The sequence below is a fragment of the Pan paniscus genome, chromosome 8 (assembly GCF_029289425.2).
Source record: "Pan paniscus chromosome 8, NHGRI_mPanPan1-v2.0_pri, whole genome shotgun sequence".
In the NCBI taxonomy this organism is placed as follows: Eukaryota; Metazoa; Chordata; class Mammalia; order Primates; family Hominidae; genus Pan; species Pan paniscus.
In genome coordinates, this window is record NC_073257.2 from 34,595,969 (window position 1) to 34,617,421 (window position 21,453).

At 33.7% G+C, this 21,453-nt stretch overlaps 1 protein-coding gene across 2 annotated transcripts in view; it reads right to left on the reverse strand.

The window, feature by feature from the left end:
• Positions 1 to 21,453, reverse strand: part of DNAJC1 (DnaJ heat shock protein family (Hsp40) member C1) — a 246,822-nt gene that overhangs the window by 152,536 nt on the left and 72,833 nt on the right. For both annotated transcript variants that reach the window (XM_003821385.5, XM_063607289.1), the window contains exons 2-6: positions 19,394 to 19,495; positions 18,862 to 18,908; positions 11,149 to 11,314; positions 10,183 to 10,280; positions 9,130 to 9,223 (exon numbers count right to left, since the gene is read on the reverse strand). In XM_003821385.5, the coding sequence (XP_003821433.3) occupies positions 9,130 to 9,223; positions 10,183 to 10,280; positions 11,149 to 11,314; positions 18,862 to 18,908; positions 19,394 to 19,495 (507 nt within the window). The remainder of the gene's footprint in view (positions 1 to 9,129; positions 9,224 to 10,182; positions 10,281 to 11,148; positions 11,315 to 18,861; positions 18,909 to 19,393; positions 19,496 to 21,453) is intronic.

A 21,453-nucleotide genomic window follows, 5' to 3' on the forward strand; every position in this document is an offset into this window, starting at 1 on the left:
ATTCCGCTGTCCTTTTAAGATTAGGGGGGGTCAGAAGACTAGTTCTGGATGGGCTGTGGATGGAAATATCATGTGTCATTTCCAAACCAACTCACAGAAAAACTCATGCAAATCCTCCAGCTCTCTCCTCTTGTCATAATGAGCAAGGAGGCCACATGTTCCAGATGGATACAGCTAGAAGATGGTGAACACATCATTGCTCTGAGCTCCTGAATGGTTAGGTAGACCAGAATGCCCACTTTCCTATCAACCAGTGACAGACATGAGGTATATGCCAGAAACAGACTAAGGTCTATCAGTCTACTGTGATTAATACAAATAGTAAATGCTGTAAAGTTAGTATGGAGAACATACAATGAGAATTTTTCAGTTGGCCTGATGAAGGAAGGCTTCATAATGATGATAATTTAGTTAAGCCTGAAGATACAATATTTCCAAGATTAGTAAGCTGTGAGATAGGGAATATCCTTACATAAAACTTTTTTTTTTTTCTTTTTCAGATGGAGTCTTGCTCTGTCACCCAGGCTGGAGTGGAGTGGCAAGATCTCGGCTCACTGCAACCTCCACCTTCTGGGTTCAAGTGATTCTCCTGCCTCAGTCTCCCAAATAGCTGGGACTACAGGTGCCTGCCACCACACTCGGCTAATATTTATATTTTTAGTAAGATGGCGTTTCACAATGTTGTCCAGGCTGGTCTCGAACTCTTGATCTCTGGTGATCCGCCCACCTTGGCCTCCCAAAGTGCTGGTGTGAGCCACCGCGCCCGGACATCCTTTAACATTCTTGACATAGTTCATTAAGTGATAAGAGAACATGCTAAGGTGGCACTGTTTATAATGTTTTGGTTTACTTTTATCTCTCCATATAAACATCAACATATTAAGCAATCCAAAGAAAAGCTTAAGAAACAAGGGCATTAAACTAACAGAAAACCAAACACTGCATGTTCTCACTCATAAGTGGGAGCTGAAAAATGAGAATAGATGGACACAAGAAGGGGAATAACACACATCGGGGCCTGTGGTGGGGCGGGAAGAGGGAGAGCTTCAGGATAAATAGTTAATAATGCATATGGGGCTTAATACCTAGGTGATGGGTATTAAGCAAACCACCATGGCACACGTTTCCCTATGTAACAAACCTGTAAATTCTGCACATGTACCCCAGAACAAGAAAAGACAGGAAAGAAAGGAAGGAGAGGAGAGGAGGAAGGAAAGGAAGGAAAGAAAGGAAGAAAGAAAGAGAGAGATGGAGAGAGAGAAAGAGACAAAGAAGAGAGAGAGAAAGAATGAGGGGGGGAAGAGAGAAAGAGGGAGAGAGGGAGAAAGAAAGAGAAAGAGAAAAAGAGAAAGAAAGAGAGAGAAAGGAAGGGAGGAAGGAAGGAAGGAAGGAAGGCGGGCAGGCGGGCAGGCGGGGCAGGCATTGATTTACAGTGGTAGGAGCAGGGAAATACCACCTGTCCTGATGGGAATAAGGAACGTGGAAGAGCTATGAGGAAGGATACCTAGAAACAATATAGAGGATGTTCTATTTCTTTTTCATTGTTTGATAGCCCAAATCTTCTCTTTCGTTTGAGGCTTAGAAATAACCTTCAATATAGGAAAATACCATAAGTACATTTCTGAAAATCTGCCCACAAAATCAAATGCTCTATATTGTTTTGTTCTCCCATTGACTTATACTATAATCTCAGAATTACATATAATATGCAATAAAATTACAATGAAAAATATAGAAAAACTGTAAAATTGTACATCTTGATAAGAGTCAAAATTTCTGTACAGAACTATAATAAGACTAAATCCACAAAAAGTAATAAAAATAAAACAGAAAACCAGAAGCTACTGTCTTCCTCTGGTCTGAGACTGTAATATTCAAGGAGATGCACAGCCTAAAAACTATTTTTTCCATTTGTTCCAAGAGATAGAAGAGACTGTAGAAGCCATTTATTCAGCCCTAACTCAATGTAAGAATCCTACAACTTATGTCCTACAGATGTCCCCAACTTAATGATGGTTTAACAGAACAACTTTTCCATTTTATGATGGTGAGATAGTGATATGCATTCAGTAGAAACCATACTTCCAGGGTCTATATAATCATTCTGTTTGTTTTTTCTTTCAGTACAGTATTCAGTAAATTACATGGGATATTCAGCGCTTTTTAAAAATAAAATAGGCTTTGTATTAGATTATTTTACCCAACTGTGGGCTAAACGTAAGTGTTCTGAGCGGTAGGCTAGGCTAAGCTATGAGTTTCCGGAGGTTAGGTATATTTAATGTATTTGCAACTTAGGGTATTTTCTCCTTATGATGGGCTTATCAGGATGCAATCGATAAGCTGAGGAAAATGTGTAATTATAATCAGCCTGAACATTCTGACAGGGAGTTTAAGATTACACAGCTTATACTATAAAGTTCTAGTTATCTACCCGGGGCGAAATTTATTCTTTTTTAGTTTTTATTTTTCTTATGTATTTTTTTCTTATATTTTAATATTTATTTTCATCTGCTTTCAGTTTCATTTCTACCATTAACTAGTTGTGTCACTTTGGGGAAATTGTTTCACCAATTTGAGTCTTAAGTATTTTCATCTATAAAATATGGAATTGATGAGACTATATGTTGCTAACATCCTACCTAACATTTTGTGGCTTTTTATCTTTTCTACATCTAGCAATAACTTACAAAACTCTATAGTCTGTCTTTGGATCTCTGAGTACTTGCATAAGATGCAAGGATTTACTTTCAGAGGGTGGAAGTAAGGAATCTCTGTCTTATGTTGTAAGGTCATTCCAGTTTGCCTGTATCCCTTTGTCCTGTAGCAGTAGTTTCAGCTTATAAAAATTCAGATGAACTTCTCCATCTATTTTCATTTGTTTATGTATTTCCTGTGTCAGGTTTCTGTATGTGTGTGTGTCTGAAAAGTTTTAAAAAGTTTTAGAGTATTAAAAGCAAGCTGCCTCATCCCTTGGAAAATCTGTTTAACTCTAAGTAGAAGGGCAGGCGACTCAGCTTGAAACAAATGCCTCATAGCCTTTTAGAAGCTTTTTTTCCTGCTAATTAGCTGTGAATGTTCTGTTTGGTTTCTGACAGAGTCCTAGCAAGCAGAAGCAAAGGGGCTAGAAAGGAAGGGCCCTAATTGTCAGGGAGGGTGACCTCCAGGCTTGTCCACAGTTGTAGTCTCCATGGGAGAAGCAGCTTCTTGGGAGGGAGGATGCTTCCATTTATAGACAGTTCTATAAAGTATAGTACTCCCTTTACTCTTAGGCAACTTTTTTTTTTTTTTAGGTAAAAGCCAGAGCTGTACAGAGAAGATTCCTCTATTTTCTCAGCCACTACTCCTAGGCAACCTATACATCCTGATGGGGGTGTGGATATGCATGCTGGAAACTTCCTATGACAATTTTTATTTGACTGGTGTTCTTGTTAGATCTGCTTAGTAATGAGAAAAGATGGGACTGGAACTTAAAAAGGTAAAAAATTTACAACTTTAGGCAATGCACAACCAAATGAGCTTTATATTTTATAAATTATGCTACCGAGAAATGTAATATATGAGTCAGAGAGAAACTTGAATGGTGAATTCCTAGAAAAATCAAACAAATTCTCAAGCAAATTAAGTTCTGACTGCTGAAGACCTGTTTGATCTCAGAAAATGCAGAGAACTGTGTCTATGATTTAGACTGGTAATCACTTGGGATATGTGGCACTTCCTGATTTTATGAGAGAAACTGATGGTCTGAACAATCTAAATTATTATGGGCCCAAATATTTAAGGTTCTGAAACAGTTGCGAAAATAAACTAAGTTATAACAGCTAAATTGAAAATATGCACAGAGCACTGATTATATGTCACCAACTACTTGCTATTTTCCAGGTTACAGAACATATGATCAATTTAAAAATACCCAAGAAGGGCATTTTGGAGGTTACAAAAATTTCCTGGGGTTACAAGCCGAACACAACCAACAAAGAAGACTGGTTTTTGTCAGATTCCAAGAGAATGTGTACTTTCTTCAAACCCACCAGGAGAGCAGAAACAGACTGGTAAGATGTCAAAGTGTCACGGGAGCTATATTTTAAATGTTACAATTAAATTCTTGCCTCAAAGGATTTAAGCCCTCTGTTGATACAGTCCAAGTTCCTTGTTATATACTAACTCATACCCACGTCTTCTGGGGATCACTCTACTTGCTTTGTTAGCTATCTCAACACACTTCCTGAAGCTCCCCCTGCTTCCTTGTATGTAGTCATCCATTTCACTCCTCTCCAGTGTTCTCTCATCTCTCTAAACACACACACACCAGCCTTCCATTCATTCATCAATTTACAAACACCATATTCTTTTCCTGTAATTTCTCACTTGACTTTTACCTTTTCTGCCTATGTAGATTACATGGGGCGTACATTTGACTAAATATAGAAATATCCATGCATCTTGTCCTTGAATACTGACCCACTTGGGAAATGTCTGATATTAATTTAATATTATCAAATGTTTAACATCCACTAAGTATAATAGCTTTTCACTCTTTGGCTTTGTTCTTCTATCAATTCTTGTAATTCTCCCAATATCCTTCTCAGAGCAAAGGAAAGGAACAAAATCCAGTGCTCTGGAGGTAATAAGGACCTTTTCAAAGAAGCAAGGGGAACTATCAAAGAGATACTTTTACCTCTATCTTGCCTAATCACAGAACCACTTCATTTATTTTCTGCTGATTTCACAGTCCTTATGTACTTTATTTCTACCATTCCTAACAATGTACACAGATCTTTCACAGATGTGTGTGTAATCAAAGAAACACTTTGTTGTCTTATCAGTTAACTTTATTCTGTCTAAATATTCTTTTTAGACTTGTCATATCAGATTTACCTGTTATAATATAAATTCCTAAATAGATATACTCAGAATCTACAGACCTGGAATACAGTCTGAGAAGACAGTAATGGGCTGCATGATACCCTCTTTAAAAAAAGGCTGTTGTATAATGTTTTCCTCAGGATGCTTTTAGCCTTAACACAGTATGATTTTATGGGAAGTACTGCATCTACAAAATTATCTTTGTATACCACCTAGTATACAAAGTGGGCACTTAGCTGTTAAGTGTGTATTCATCTTTCAATACTCAGTTCAAGTGTTTACTCTTTTTAGTTTTCTTTGGTTATCCCAAATAGAGACAACCTTACTTCTCTAACTATCTACAGAAGTCACTGTTCATACTAAAATGTGAAGCATATATACCGTATTGTAGAATGGTTATTTAAATTCATGTGTTATAACTGCTACCTAACATTAAGGTCCTAGAGAAGGCATATTTATCTCTGTAGTCCCTAGTAGTGCTTTGTCCTGATATACATTTAATATCTTTTTATTGAACTGGCTGAACTGTCTTTCTAAACATCTGACCAAAAGACGTCTTACGAATCAAATGTGGAAATAATTATTTGCATTTGTAATTTTGTTTGGGAGGAAATAGAAAATAATTTAGGTATACTAAGCAGGCAACAGGAGTTTTCTTAGGGCTCTTAGATGCTAAGTAATAAAAGCGAACTTGGGAGCACAAGTGAGCCAGAAATGCCACTTTCCCAATCCTACCAGACGACCTTATGTATGTGAAGCGTAGCAAAGGAATGGGTATTTAGAGGACGAATGGGAAGGAAAGAAATTAAAATGAAGAACTATTGCTATGACAAGATTTGGGTACAGATTCTGCCAGTGTAAAGGTCACTTGCTGGAAGCCTCTGAATCTCCCACTTTTAGCTTGGACCCTGCTTCTTAACCAATAGCTATATACAGACATCAAATATTTGCAGCTCAGTTTTAATTAACTTTTCATAAAATTCAAGGAATTTACGCCAAAAGTAAAACTCTCTTAACTTACATGTGCTTAACTAATTTACTGTATACTTATAAGAGCTGCTTGTGTTAAGTCTTAAACCTCCTAGTGGTAGTTATACTTGTTATTCTAATTACATGATTCAATTAATTACCATCTAAAAAAGGATGAGATATGAGTAAGAAATAAGAATTGTTTCTATGAAAACCAAGTTGAATGCTTTGGCAAGCTCAAAATAAGAGTTGTTAAAAATGCTGTTTTAATGTCCCACCTAGGGTACCCCCATCTCCCCCCCAAAAAAAAAAAAAGTCTGGCTTGGAGGTATGTGCCTATAGTCCCAGCTACTTGGAAGGCTGAGGTGGGGGGATCACTTGAGCCCAGGAGTATGAGGCCAGCCTGAGCAACATGGCAAGACCCTGTCTCTAAAAAATAAAAATTAAATTAAATTAAATTAAAATGAAGTTAACTAGATGTCAGAAAGCCAATTATGAAAGACTTGGAGAAAACCATATATATCTACAAAGATTATACAATTACACTGTTTCACAAGACTCTAGTTTGACTCTTCTTTAAAGAAAGCAAGATTATCGGTATAGTTTATGCCAGAAAGAGTACAAGAAACTTCAATCAGTGGACTCTTATTTAAAAATAAAACAATGGCCAGGTGCAGTGGCTCACGCCTATAATCTCAGCACTTTGGCTGAGGTGGGCGGATCATGAGATCAGGAGATCGAGACCATCCTGGCTAACACAGTGAAACCCCATCTCTACTAAAAATACAAAAAATTAGCCGGGCCTGGTGGCGGGCACCTGTAGTCCCAACTACTTGGAAGGCTGAGGCAGGAGAATTGCTTGAACCTGGGAGGCAGAGGTTGCAGTGAGCTGAGATTGCACCACTGCACTCCAGCCTGGGTGACAGAGCGAGACTCCATCTCAAAAAAAAAAATGAAAATAAAAATAAAAAAACAATGGTCCTATATCACAAGAGTGGTACATAAAGTACACGTTTTAAAAGTTTAAGGTTGTACCTATCATTTTTTATTCTTAGAGCCTTAACAGGGCTCTTTTTTGACCACTGTTCCAATTATCAATCCAGATAACTTCGGGTGAAAAAGATTCGTTGTAAATTTCATAAATATCTTATTTAAGAAGATCTAAAATTAATACAAAGGTCATCACATACTACAAAACAAAAAGCAGACAAAAATCTAATCCTGAGAGCAACTGATCAGTATTGTTTTGCTAATGTATTTCATAAGCAATGTTTATCAATCTAAAGTACTTTCTAAAGTATTATAATATATATTTGAAAGAGTCTACTGCATTACATTATTTTGTTAGTGACCACTAGAAACACTAATCTAAGGTCCCCACAGCAGAATAAAAATATCAAATATTTCCTTTAAAAAGGAAAATCATCTTAATTTTCTTCTTGAAATCCATTTATCAAGAAGAAATAATTAGAATAAAATTTAAAAATTAGATTTAAAAGGTCATGGAACCCTAATGCCTAGCATCTCAAAACCGAAAGGCCAGCAGATACCATCAAGTAAGTAAAAACTTTAAAATTCAAAGTGATCAGTTAAAAAAAGCAGAGTTTCTAAAGAAACTAAAAAGTTTCTGTAAAATTCCTCATTTTGGTATATTTTCTACATTATTTATTTTTGAATTTCTATAAAATTCCTCATTTTTGTATATTTTCTACAAATTTATGATGAGGCAAAACAATCAATCTATTACATGAATTAACAGCTATCACAGGCAAGTATTTTAAAGTAAATTATAAATCTAAGCCATAATAATATGTTGGTTCTAGTCTGGCAAATTACCCTGCATGCTAAACAAGAAATATGTTAATTTTACCAAATAAATTTTATTTCAAATTAGATTAAAATTACAAAGAAGTGTTTAATATTGATATATTATGTAATATTCTATTTATACTGCCTCATGAATATACTTTTTAACTCATCTATATTCTGGTTTGCCTATTGCATGGATTCTAAAGTTGGCAAAAAATAATCAGACTTCAAAAAATAAGAAAATCTGCCCTAAAAATATTTTTCTGTCTCATTTTCTCATAAACATACCAGTGTGATAAAGACTTTCCCTCCCTCATTAAGTCTTACAGACAGCATACAAACATTGCAGAGTATTTTTTCAAGCAAACAATATAACACGCTAAACAACTTAAAAATAAACCTTTTAAATTACCAAAATACTGTAATTTTTCTCTATTAACTGTAAACAAAATATAAGATTCTATAAGCAATAACTATTAAGATGAATTATTTTGATGGAAGAACTGGTAATTTCTCAAAGGATAAAAAGAAGCACACTAGTATTTTGGTTCAATATCCCCTTTAAATATAAAATTTTCATTATGAGAAAAATAAAGGAAAATGCAGAAGTTGTAGTCATTAGCTTCCTTAAAAAATCAGGAAAAATAGCTCTAATATATAACTACAAAGTGGGTAGAACTGAATTAGAATATTATCTGGTCCTCTAGATTATAAACACTTATTTTCTAAAATAAAACATTTCTCTCCAATAAATTACAATCTCAACCTCAAAATCTGTACACCAAAAAGTGTTTTATTTACTTTCAAATATTTATGTGTTGGGGATTTTCAAACCTGATGCAAAAATCAAAATTAACAAAGCAATAATTTAATAAAATATGCTTTGGTATACTAAATGCAAAAAAATAAAAGAAACTGACATCTAAATATGATACATATCCACATTTTATTATTTAATCAAGACTAAACAGAAACAGAAACTCATTACCTGTATAAGACAAAATGTCCTCACTCCTCTTAAATTTGCAAATAAAATGGAAAGCAATATATATTTTGGTACAATTATACAGATGTTCATGTAAAGTTTGGTTTTTCTTTTTTTTAACACTATGTACTTAAATGCTATTAAAATAATGGGTGGCAAGTTACTTGAATACTGTTCCTTTTTACTGGTTATGCTTTTAATGATAACAGTGGATTAAATTTTTATTGCTTTTATCTCTGTACTAAAGATAGTATGTTTTTTTCTTTTTCTAGCATCTTGGGACTCTAAGGTGATCTAAAACCATTATAAAAGATAATTACAGAAACATATCTAAATTATCTTAGAATTATCTAAATTAGGTTTAACTTATAAAAATCCTACTCAATCAACATTATAAAGCATCCACTGCATATCAGCATTCAGAGAGCCGACATGGGCATAAATTATTTCATGAGTGATTAAAAATAAAAGATCTAATGTTATATAAAAGAGGTACATTTTACCTGGATGAGGTGAGGTAATGCTTTTAGTGTAAGGCAAAACCAAATCCCCAGTTTGCATGGAAGCAAATCATGCCACTGTGGTTTCATCAGCAATCTAAAGGGAGGGAGAAAAAAGAACACCATGCAACATATGAGGAATATACAGAGAAAGTTGGGAGGCAAAATAATTCTATAAAGATCATGAATTCTTTTGTGAATGGCTACTTCAACAAAAAAAATGAAGAAAGTATGCACTGAAATATTTATAACTGACTTACTCTATCATGAAATACAGTAGTCACAACAAATGCAATATATGTAGCATGTAAGACAATCTAGGCTAAGATTTTGGGGAAGGAGGTTCCTAATCAAGTTACAAAGATAAACAAAAGCCTTCTTTCTAACCTGGGCTTTTCATCACTTTTGTACAACGAATTCTTAAGCCTTATGATTACTTCAGCTATAAAAAACTAACCATCATCAGAGTGTTCCCAAGTGCTGACAACCAGATATGAAGACTGTAGCATAAACAAACCAATACATAAAAATTAATGTCATTTGCAGTTCACTGAAGCATTACTCACTGATGTCATCAGAATAGATGACAGGCAGAATAGTCTCTGATCTCCATCCCACATTGATCCCAGTTCATGCCCTGCTGTGTGAACTATTTAAACCCTTTATTCCTTTCTATGAATCAACAGAAGAAATGGTGGTATCTTTTTGAGTGTACTGCATATCACTGCCTCTCTACATACTGTCACTCCTGAGCTAAGTGATAGGTCCGTCTAATAGTACTTTGTTTCTAAAGTTCAGTATAAAAATTTCAAACTAGAAGAATTTGAGGGATTATTTAAATATATATTCACACTTTATATGGGGGAAAAAACCTGAAGACATTTTGCTTAAGATTAGAACTTGTCTCATAAACAATGGCACATTATTAGTCTTTTATAAGACTACCACAGATATAAATGAGAGCACATGTAAATAGACATACATATGAAGTTGAATCATATTAAAGATTTATTTTAAAACAGCTTCAAATTATAAAGTATTTTTATATGCTCTCACCTTTCATTTTTTTCTGAAGCACCGAGTTTTGATACATCCACACTCTTGCTGCCAGTCTTTTTTTTCTTTTCTCTCTTTTTTCTACTTAGTAGTTCATCCTTAATGTGGAAAGAATTATGGTTACAGGTTATCATTAACATGTACACTTCAAATGTTATCTAGGCTCTTCTGTGAAGGGTAAACATTACAGAGGAACATTTATGCAAATGTATGTAGGGTCCAACATGATTAAGTAAAATCATCAATCTTTCACAATAACTGTTGCCATGGTATCCAGGCCTTAAACACACATGAAGTTCAGGACTGTCAGTCATGTGCATCTCCATAGCAATCAAAGTTTTCTAAGAAGAGAAAGCATTCAACTCACTTTTTCTCATTCATCCAACTTTAATAATGTCACTTCAAAAGGAATGAGTAAACAGATGCTAATTCATGAATACTGATAAATATGTTTGATTATCTTTAACATATAAATAAAAACCCAAAGAATAAACTATAGAGTAGCATATTAAACCAAGAAAAGTGTAATAATTTTTTTAACCAATTGAAGTTAGAATATTATATTCATTTCCAATTTTATTTATTTACTTAAAACATTTTAAAAGTAAACATTCATTATATAAAGGCCTATGACACAAAAAAATCTAAAATCAGTCTTAAATAAAAAATATTTCTATTTGGAAGGTGATAATGAAAACATGGCTCTACCTTCTAATTCCCAGCTAGATATTTGGGCTTTCACAAAGTTTTATAACAAATTTAAGTGCCACATTTTTTAAAAGAAGAATATTTTCTTATTTCATGGGTTCTTCTTGACTTAGAAATATGTCAAACATTGAGTATAAAACTATTAGAATGAGAAGTATACAGAGAGAAACAGAAATTTTCATCAGTTGAAAAATAAATGTCCAAAATTCCATATAAAATTAAGGAGGCTAGTTCATTTGATTTATTACTAACACTTACCAGTTGTTTTTCCAGGTAGATTGACCAAACCACAGCATAATGACCCACTGTGAGAATAATGAACAAGAGTAATGCCAGCTCAGCATTGCTCATTTTTCTCACCCGCCTGTAGTAGAATACAGGCTGTCGCCAATCTGGAAGTCCATTGATCAGAATATCATCATACCTACAGTACAAATATAACAGTTTTTCACGGGGAGTTTAAAATAAAAACAAAAAAAACTATTTGTGCCTATATTACAAAAAGGAAAAAGAAAACAATTTATCCAAAATAGATAATGTTTATGTACATTCCCAGCATTATAATATCGAGTAAATTCAAAGCACTGTAGATAGCTCTAGTCACTGACACCCTTCAAAAAAGTGTCCAGTAATATACTGTGGATACCAGATCTCATGTTTTTACAGCACCCAAAGATGTGACTCCTGGAGTGACATCTAAACTAAAGGAGCTATGTGTAGTCTACCTGTCTACTAGTCTATAGTAAAGACTCTACCATTGAAGTCAGCAACAAAAAGGAGGATCTCAATAGGAGAAAGATCAAGATAAGAGCTGTTTGTTAACCATGAATTACATATTAATTGAATCAAATTCAGAATAAATTTTCTAGTCAGTGCTTTTATGTCTACCCCTAAACTATGGTGGCTCAAGGCTGAAGTATTTATACACATGATTTTATCAAAGCTTTTTAATGAGGTAAAAGCCTATAAAATTGAGTGTCTTTTAATTTTGTATTGCTATATTCCTTTAGAAAATAAAAAACTCCCAAATTAAAAAGAGATGTGGTAACAACCAGTGTTTATGTTGGATTTCTCAATAAAACTGTTTATTTGTAAACAATTAAGTGGCAATTTCCTCATTTTTGGCTTTTGCTGGAAGAGAAGAACATTAACAAGTAAAAGCTTTCCTACTCCTTTAAAAAGCTGATGCATTTTAAATCAGCTTTCTTGGTACTATCAGGATTAAAAAGTTACTTTAAAATAAATTTTCAACTGAATTTAAATTTACTTGTCAGACAATCATTGAACAAATATCTTTGAGGTTAAAAATAAGGAGTAACATTTATGATTGTAAAACTCAAAATGATCACATACAAACACTGTGTGTTCAACACACACAACCTGTTAATTGAACACAACTCATTAAATATTCTAATCACACTATTTCCAGAATTAAATCTTCACTGAAAGGCCTAATTTGGTGCAACACATTGACCAAAATATTTTAATTAAAAATATTCTGAGTTAGTCGCAGGCCTAATTACAGGAATAGAAATAGGGTCTATATTGTCAGGCAGGTCAGTAGAACTCAGTAGTAGGTTTTTCTCAAGTAAATTGACCGATCTAGGAATAATAGCGCAGCTGCTAAACTGCCAGTCTTGACATGTAAATCAATTTAAATGCAACAACTGCAGTAGCTACTTTGATAGTTATTAAATTGATACCTTGGAGATATGCTAAAAAAATAAAGCAGAGGATTTATTACAGGCAACTTCTTTTTTCAGTAGAAAAACATCAGATATAAATGTAAAATATATTTTATTAGCAAATCTAGAAAACCTGACCTTCTGATCAACTTAGGTTATTAATAACAATATCATCAAATTAGAATAACCAATGTTGAAAGCAAAGGACATTAATTAGTACTAAACTCTTAAAAAGCAAATTGTGTAATATACAAGAGTCTACAAAGTAATGTATGGTTTGGCAGTAGCTACACCAGAAAAATTTGGTGCTATTCTTTTTCAATATTTATCGAAATTCTTGAATATTAACATCAAGATATAATAATATGACTTCATAAAAACTATCATTCATGTTATCAAAAATTTATGTTTAAATCTATCTTATAAATACTGATTCATTTTAAATGAGAAAATGTATAGGTAAAAAGGTTTCAAGTGCTCTAACATAAGATTACAACATTCAAATGAAGTCCAATCAACCTTAAGTCCTGAATCTATTCTCAATCCATATTCTACTTCAGATTTGTTGAGGGAGAAAAAAGGTGAATATAAAAATCATCATTTTCAGCAAACCTCTCCCATGAAATAACTTCAGGTAAAAAGTATAGTTATTGATAAAGAACATCTAAGAAAATGGAGACAATTCCCTAATAGCACTCTTAAGTATTAAATTTGCTTTGGGTATAACTAAACTATAGCAGAAGAGAAAACAGCTGAACTCATAGCTAAGAATCTCTTATCAAATATTTTATCACCATCATAACTGAAAGTGCTATGTGTCTGTTAATAGCTACTATTTTCTACCCTACGTACAAATTGTATTTGGTGTACAAATTCAAGATAGCAAAATCTCATGCACTGAACACATTAAACAGAACTAGATATTTACTAGGCTATGTCTGTCACTCTAAACAACAGTCTCTAAGGATTAAGCTTAGAATCAATGCTCTATTGATTTTACTATCAATGAACATTATAGCTCACACGACTGGCCATTTTAAGGAAAGATAGCTTCCATTATAGTTCATTTTTTAGAATATATGCTGTTAAAAGATAAATCACTGCTTTCTTGATGAAACATTGAAAATACATTTCTTACCAAAGTACACACAGACACTTTTCATAAGTTATTTAAGAAGAAATACTGTGTTGACAACACATAAAATTTAAAACATCACTTTATTAGGCTCTTCTATATTTAAACATATAACACTGTTAAAATGCTCTGTATTTGGGATTCATAGAAACTGTTCTCAACTATTTATTAAAGCCAGATTAAGAATGTACAAATGTATGTGTTGTAAGATATAAAGAAAGAAATCTCTATGATAAAAAATATCACTAACGCTAAAAATCATAGGGAATTATAATGGCATTTTCTTGGAAATGAAAACATTAATCAATTCCACATATCCAACATATGGCCTAATGTGTGTTTATTTCACTTGATTTTCTTAAAATATACATCAAGAACATAAAATAACGGTTACATACTCATTAGTGAGTTTTATACTATAATCTGCAATTCATCAAACATATTTAGGCTAATACAAACACTGAAAAACAAATCTAAAATTTTTTCAAAGCAGAAAAATGTACAGAAATTTAAAACGTTACAATTTTTTGAAATATAAAATAGTAATTATGAAACTAAAATTAAAAATCTGTATATTATGAAAATGAATATTTAAATAATTCTAGCATGTGCCTAATTATGAATTTTCTGTATTACAAAGCTTGAATTTTTAGTTTAAAACAATAACAACATAATTTCCACTTAGGTCACATTTTGAAACTGAATAAAAACTACTTGTACAAAGATTATAAACAGAAAACACGTCTAAATTAATTGCTGTCATTCTTCTTTGAAAAAAATATATATATGCCAAAAATTGTGGTACACCGCACTTTATTTAGGAAAGGTGCCAAAATAAATTTCCTATTCTCAGACTAACGGTTATTTTGATTCTAACACACCTGTAATCAAATTTACAATAACTAGTTAATAAATTTATAAAAGTTTAATATATTAAGGCTGAATAACTATACATTTAACAGCATTTGTAAATGAAACGTTATTTAGTAAACTAAAAAACACATTCAACTTTTATAAATATAGTAACATGAAACAGACAAAAAATTTTAAAGTTGCACAACTGGGTTAGCAAAAGAAGACTGGTTAAAAATTCGTAATAGATTTTGAACAAAAGTAGGTATGTTAATATTACTAAAGCGCAATCTAGTATATAAATGTCATGACTAGTGCTCAGTATTTTACCTCAACTAACATTCAGGGCACTCATGAAAATTTGTTGGAACATAGCTGGGCTACTATTTCCCAAAACAAGTTAGCTAAAGAGTTTACAGAAGGCTGCTAAGCTAGGTTTTCTTACAATAACCAAGAAAACCTGTTATAGGCATGCTTTAATAATGACAGTCACTGGGTCTGAAAAATGCATAATTAGGCAAACTGTTAGGCAAGTTCCTCACTGTGTGAACATCATGGTGTACTTACACAAACCTATGTTGTATAGCTTCTACACATGTAGGCTATATGGTAGCCTATTGCTTCCAGGCTACAAACCTGTATAGCATGTTGCTGTACTGAACACTGTAGGCAATTATAACACAATGGTAAGTATTTCTCTATCTAAACTTAGAAAAGGTACAGTAAAAATACCATATTATAATCTTATGGGACTAGCACTGGGTATTTTTGTTGCTGTTGTTGTTGTTTTAGAGATGGGGTCTCACTCTCTCACTCAGGCTGCAGTACAATGGCACGATCATGGCTCACTGCAGCCTTGCAATCCTCCCATCTCAGCATCACAAGTAGCTCAAGCAATCCTCCCATCTCAGCCACCCAAGGAGTTGGGACTACAGGCATGCAACACCACACCCTGGTAATTTTTTTATTTTTTGTAGAGATAGGGTCTAGCTATGTTGCCAGGGCTGGTCTCAAACTCCTGGGCTCAAGCGATCCTCCCACCTCAGCCTCCCAAAGCGTTGGGATTACAGGTGTGAGCCACTGCGCCCAGCCAGCATTGTGTATGTGGTCCCCCATTGAGTCAAATGCCATTATGCAGTACATGACTGTATTTTCATGCTATATATGTTCTTGGGGGAGAAAAAGGCTTAAACGTTTATTCACAATTGCACTCCTAGGAATCTACCCAAGGGAAATGAAAACATATGTCCATCTGAAGATTTATGTGAATGTTCATAGAAGCCTTGCTCATCACAGCCCCAAACTGCAAACAACCCACATGTCCATCAACTGGTGAACAGATAAACGTTAAGTGGTATATCCATACAATGGAATACTGTTCAGCAATAGAAAAGAATGAACTACTGGTATATGCTACAATATGGATGAATCTCAAAAACCTTATGTTAATAGAAGCCAGATACAAAAAACTACGTATTGCATGATTCCATTTATATGAACTGTCCAGAAAGGACAAATTTATAAATACACTAAATCGATCAGTAATTGCCTGGAGCTGGAGATCAGGGTGAGGAACTACTGCAAATGGGCTAAAGCTTTTTTGAAATGATGTAAATGTTCTAAAACTGGACTGTGATGATGGTTTGCACAAGCCTGTAAATTTACTAAAAAGCACTTAACTGTACACTTAAAACAGGTGACTTTTATTGTATGCAAATTATACACAAATAAGGATGTTAAAAAATCAAACAAAACTGGCTTTTTCTTTTTTCTCTTTTTTTCTTTTGAGACAGGGTCTTGCTGTGTCGCCCAGGCTAAGCACAGTGCGCAAATTCCGCCTCCGGGGTTCAAGCAATCCTCCCACCTCAGCCTCCTGAGTAGCTGGGACTATAGGCATGTGCCACCACGCCAGGCTAACTTTTGTATTTTTTGCAGAGACGAGGTTTCATCATGTTGCCTAAGCTGGTTTCCAACTCCTGAGTTCAAGGGATCTGCCCTCCTCAGCCTCCCAAAGTGCTAGGATTACAGATGTGAGCCACTGTACCCAGCCAGCCTTTCCTTTTTTTTTTTTTTAACAAAAAGTTATTTGGTTTGTTAATTTATCAATTTAACTGATATTCCCTTTTCCAGCAAAATTCAAATAATGCATCTGATTTCAGAGAAAACACAATTATATAAAAGGGAAATAAATAGGAAACATGTCTATGACAATTTCCCAAATTACCAATTCCTGGAAGGTTACACATTTAAAAGTATTATTTAATGAATATTTATAGTAAATAATTGTGATACCAAAAAGCATTTTTTCATATCAATATGTAGATAATCTTCTTTTAAAAGATAATGCTGACTGTGCTCTTTTTTTTCCCTAAAGGAATTATAAACATTAAGTAATTGTCTGCAGAGATGTCTGTCTCCTGTATGTTTAAATACTATTAGGTCACCTGGCCTCAGGCACAAGCTTTAGAGGAGTGATTCTTAGCTTGATTAGTTAAGACTTTTGCCTCAAGGAAAACCAGTTACCAAAGAGTTACTTGTGCCTCAAGGGGTATAAATACTACAGCTGTTTGTGTAACTGTCACATTCATTTTTTCTATCAACTGTCTAAAATAAATGAGAGAACTAATCCTGAAGAGATGATGTTATTTATTAATAGATGATTCCATGTTAATGAAGAAACAATTTATATATGAGAAGTGATTTGTTTTGAAAAGATAGAAATAATTTTGGTAACTGAAAGAAATTACAAAGTTTATTGACTTTTAAGATAACAAACAAAAAGAAAAAAACCTCAAGCCAAAAATATTAGAAAACTAAATAAAGCTACCTTTACAGGTACATTCTTGATGTGTGAAACAAAACTAGGGCTCACAGAGAAACCAACTAGAAAATATGCACAGAATGACCAAAACTTCTTTCAACACGCTTCTCGGACTCTTTCAACACTATGGATTATCTCAAACCAGAGGAATGTCTGCTATGGTATCTGGACCAATGCCAGCCCTTGTTATAAAGTGAAGAACACTTTAAGAGAAGATCTTGAATCCCTGTGCTTTGCAATCTGACAAGCAGAGGTATTCAAATTAAACGGTTAAGATGAGAATCAAGAATGGTAGCTAACATTTTAGGATACAGACTAATTCCAGATAATACACTTGAGGAAAGATTCAGAATGTAACATAGCACAATTTATAGGGTTGTCTGGAGATGTATTACCCCCCTAGTGAAGGACACAGATATTTAGGCTGGCTTTTGCCTAAATGTCAAATAGCCAGGTGTTGTTTTGTTTTGTTTTTTACAGGTACTCTTGTATTGTAGAACATTTTCAAATTTTGGATTGTGGTCCACTAGTGTCTCATGAAATGAATTTAGTGAACCACAACCAACATTTTTAAAAAATAAATAAATAAAAAACACCAAAAGACTAGTCTAGCCTAGAATAGAAAATAATGTGTTTAACATGCAATAAGAAATATCTTGTGAAACTATTGTTTTAGTTGTGTGTGTGTGTGCGTATGTGTTGTGGTCTGACTTAAAAAACTTAGAAGGCTGCTGAAATGATGTCTACATTCCATACATTCTGTAGGAGTAGAGGAAAGGGGCCTCTGTGTAATCTCCTCTTAAGTCACTGGCATTATAAACTACTACATAAATATATTGCCACTCTTCTGAAAGGGGCACAGAGAAGTCTTAGAGTGAGGGGCTACCTCCACTCTGAAGTTTAACCCTGAATGCAGAATTGCCGGAGCAGAGTAAAGGAAGGGAAGGAGGCAAAAGAAATAGATGCAAGAGGCAAAGTTTTCTTTCTTCTACAGGCTTACAGAAGCTTATATAATTGGGTTATTCTGAGAGTGAGGAAATATCAAGAAAGAGTACTAACTTGACTATCACTACAGTCTAATTCAAACATTTAAGGAATGGGGGGGAAAGCACCAAGCATCAGGCACAGATAGGAGCTATTACTGACATATGGGAAGGAATGGACATTTATTTGAATTCAGGCAGTATTTGTATTTCCCAGGGCATAAACACTCATGTTAAAAGTCGTATTAAGGAAGCCTGGACTTGCTAACATTATGACTCAAAATCCTGAAGCTTGTATGTATCGAATCAATCTAGTGAATACTTTCAATAAAATTAACTCTGCTTCAAACACACATTTTTAAAACACTGCATTTCTCGGAAGGAACAAAAATAAAATGCTAACATAATAATAAAATGTTTAAGAAGACTTAATTCTTTATAAACTGTAGCATGAAACTATAACATCTTAATTCAAAAGCAGAAATGAACACTCACCTCTGCCTTCGTTCATCATCCTTTAAAACTTCATAAATGGCCACCAACTAAAATAAAAGCATTACTTTAAAATAAAAATACTCTCAACTATAAGAAATCACATAGGAGGGTGAAGGCACTACAATATACATGCAGAAAATCCTATGTGCCTATATATACAATAAACAGATGAAATCTCCTTTATAAGTAATACTATGTTTTGGTAGTACCTTAAGAGATTAAAAATGCTTGATATCAAAATAAATCTTTGTGACAGTTACAAAAGTAATACTTATCTTAAAATGTGCATTTAGAAGCAAAAGCTGTAATTTAGACAAGAAAATTATGACAATTATGACCCTCCAAGAATTTAGAGATGCTAATACAAAATAGTAAAAATGCATTTTGTAGAAACTTGAAAAAAAATACACTATATTTTAAACTACTACCTCATTTTCAAATGAAAATATTCCATATATAAGTGAATATTTCTACCATCGACATGTTAATACATTTGTCACAAAATATATATATAATAGCATATTTCACTTACTTGTCTAAACTGAGTTTCTGCATTTTCATCTTTATTCTTGTCTGGATGTAAAGTTAGTGAAAGCTTACGATATGCTTTTCTGATGTCTGCAGATGATGCATCCTGGAGGTGGTAGGGGGAGGGGAAAATACAAAGCAAACTTTGTCAGAAAAAGAAATTCCCAGAACCTTGTTAAGATCTGAGAAGACAGCCAACCAAGTGCAGGACCCCAGGCAATGTAATTTGAGCAATCAGTCTTAACAACCAGGCTATGCAACAAGCCTGACCCACATGACTGAACAATTATTCAATCTAATTTGGCTCTCCTCTTAACTTTTCATTACCATACAGTCATTTAAAGAAGACAGTATTTGGCGAAACTTTTCAAACACTTGCCTTCCTAAAATTAACCAATAAATCTTTTTCAGTAATTAAGAGATCAAAAAGAAACAAATTAAAAATTAATACATCGGTGTGCCTTCAAAGAAACTCTTTATTTACTGTCAAATGTTAAAGCCAATTTCTGAATCCCGGGCTAACCATATGGTTTCTCTATTATTTATATTGAGCTTATCATCTTAACAACAACCTATGGAATCTCACTTTCACATGTCAAAAAGCATGCCTATCTGAAGGGAGTTAAATTAGCATTTATCAAAAATTATTATCATTAGAAAGAGTTAAATATACTATACTTATTTACTTAGTACTTTAAAGGGTATTTTCAATGTTGGCCAGCCTCCTCAGTCTGGTTCATAGAAATAAATTTGCCCAATATTTATGTATTACTTGTATAGTTTAAATATATTTAAAAGGTTACCGTGGTTCAGTACTTAGATTAAGTGGATATTAAAATTACATTTTATATAATCCTGTGTGCACAGGTAAAATCAGACAACATCATTTTTACATGGCCAGTATAAAATGCATAATAATAACAAAGAATACACTGTCAAGTAGGGTTTAAAACTTTTTTTGAGACAGTCTGATTCTGCCACCCAGGCTGGAGTGCGGCAGCACAATCTCAGCTCACTGCAACCTCCACCTCCTGGGTCCAAGAGATTCTTGTGCCTCAGCCTCCAGAGGAGCTAGAATTATAGGCATGCGCCACCACACCCAGCTAATTTTTGTATTTTTAGTAGAAATGGGGTTTCCCCAGGTTGGCCAGGCTGGTCTCGAACTCCTGACCTCAAGTGATCCAACAGCCTTGGCCTCCCAAAGTGTAGGATTACAGGTGTGAGCCACCGCGCCTGGCTGGGGTTTAAAACTTGATCTGTATTAAACTTAAAGTGTATTAAAATAACATATTAATATTGGGCAAAATGATAGTAAACTTGCTTACTAAATGTCTCTCATTTGATAGCTGTCTAATTAATTCCAAAAACTATTAAGAAGTTCAAATGATGAAAACACCAAACCAAACCAACACAAAAAATCTATATACCTGGGACTAAATATTATCAATAGTTTTTAAATAGAGTTGGAGAGAGACAAAGTGAGGCTATAATTAGTCTGTCAGGCTTGTCTTTATAAACCATTATTTTTATTATCAGTTTTCTGGGGCTTGTTGCTCCAGACTAGTATGTTACCCAGGGTGTGAGTATTTTTGTGACTTGTGGAAGGCTGAGCAGCTATAAAAATTAACTAAAGTACTGCAGGTAACATGGTTGTAATTTTCATTCTACTTTGCTTAATAAAATTGACATGTTCCCTACATAGACTACAGATAATGTGGTAGAAATAAATGATTATTTAATGAAAATCTGTGATGAATCCTATTGTTGAGCAAAGACATCAAGTGTCAAATGAATAACCAATCTCTAATTGGGATTTTAATTGTAGATTTTTTTAAATTGGGACTATATAATAAACTATTCCACAAGTATATTTCATACAAAATAATAGCTATGTATTTTCTATTACAAAATTAATACATGTTCACTACAGAACATTTCCTACTTAAAAATAAAAACAACTAATAGTAACCTAAGGCATTTCCCTGCTTCCAGTCTTACCATTCTGATCCCCCAATCCTCCATTTTTCTGCCACCATATGTACCCCAAATGTAAATGTGGTCAGA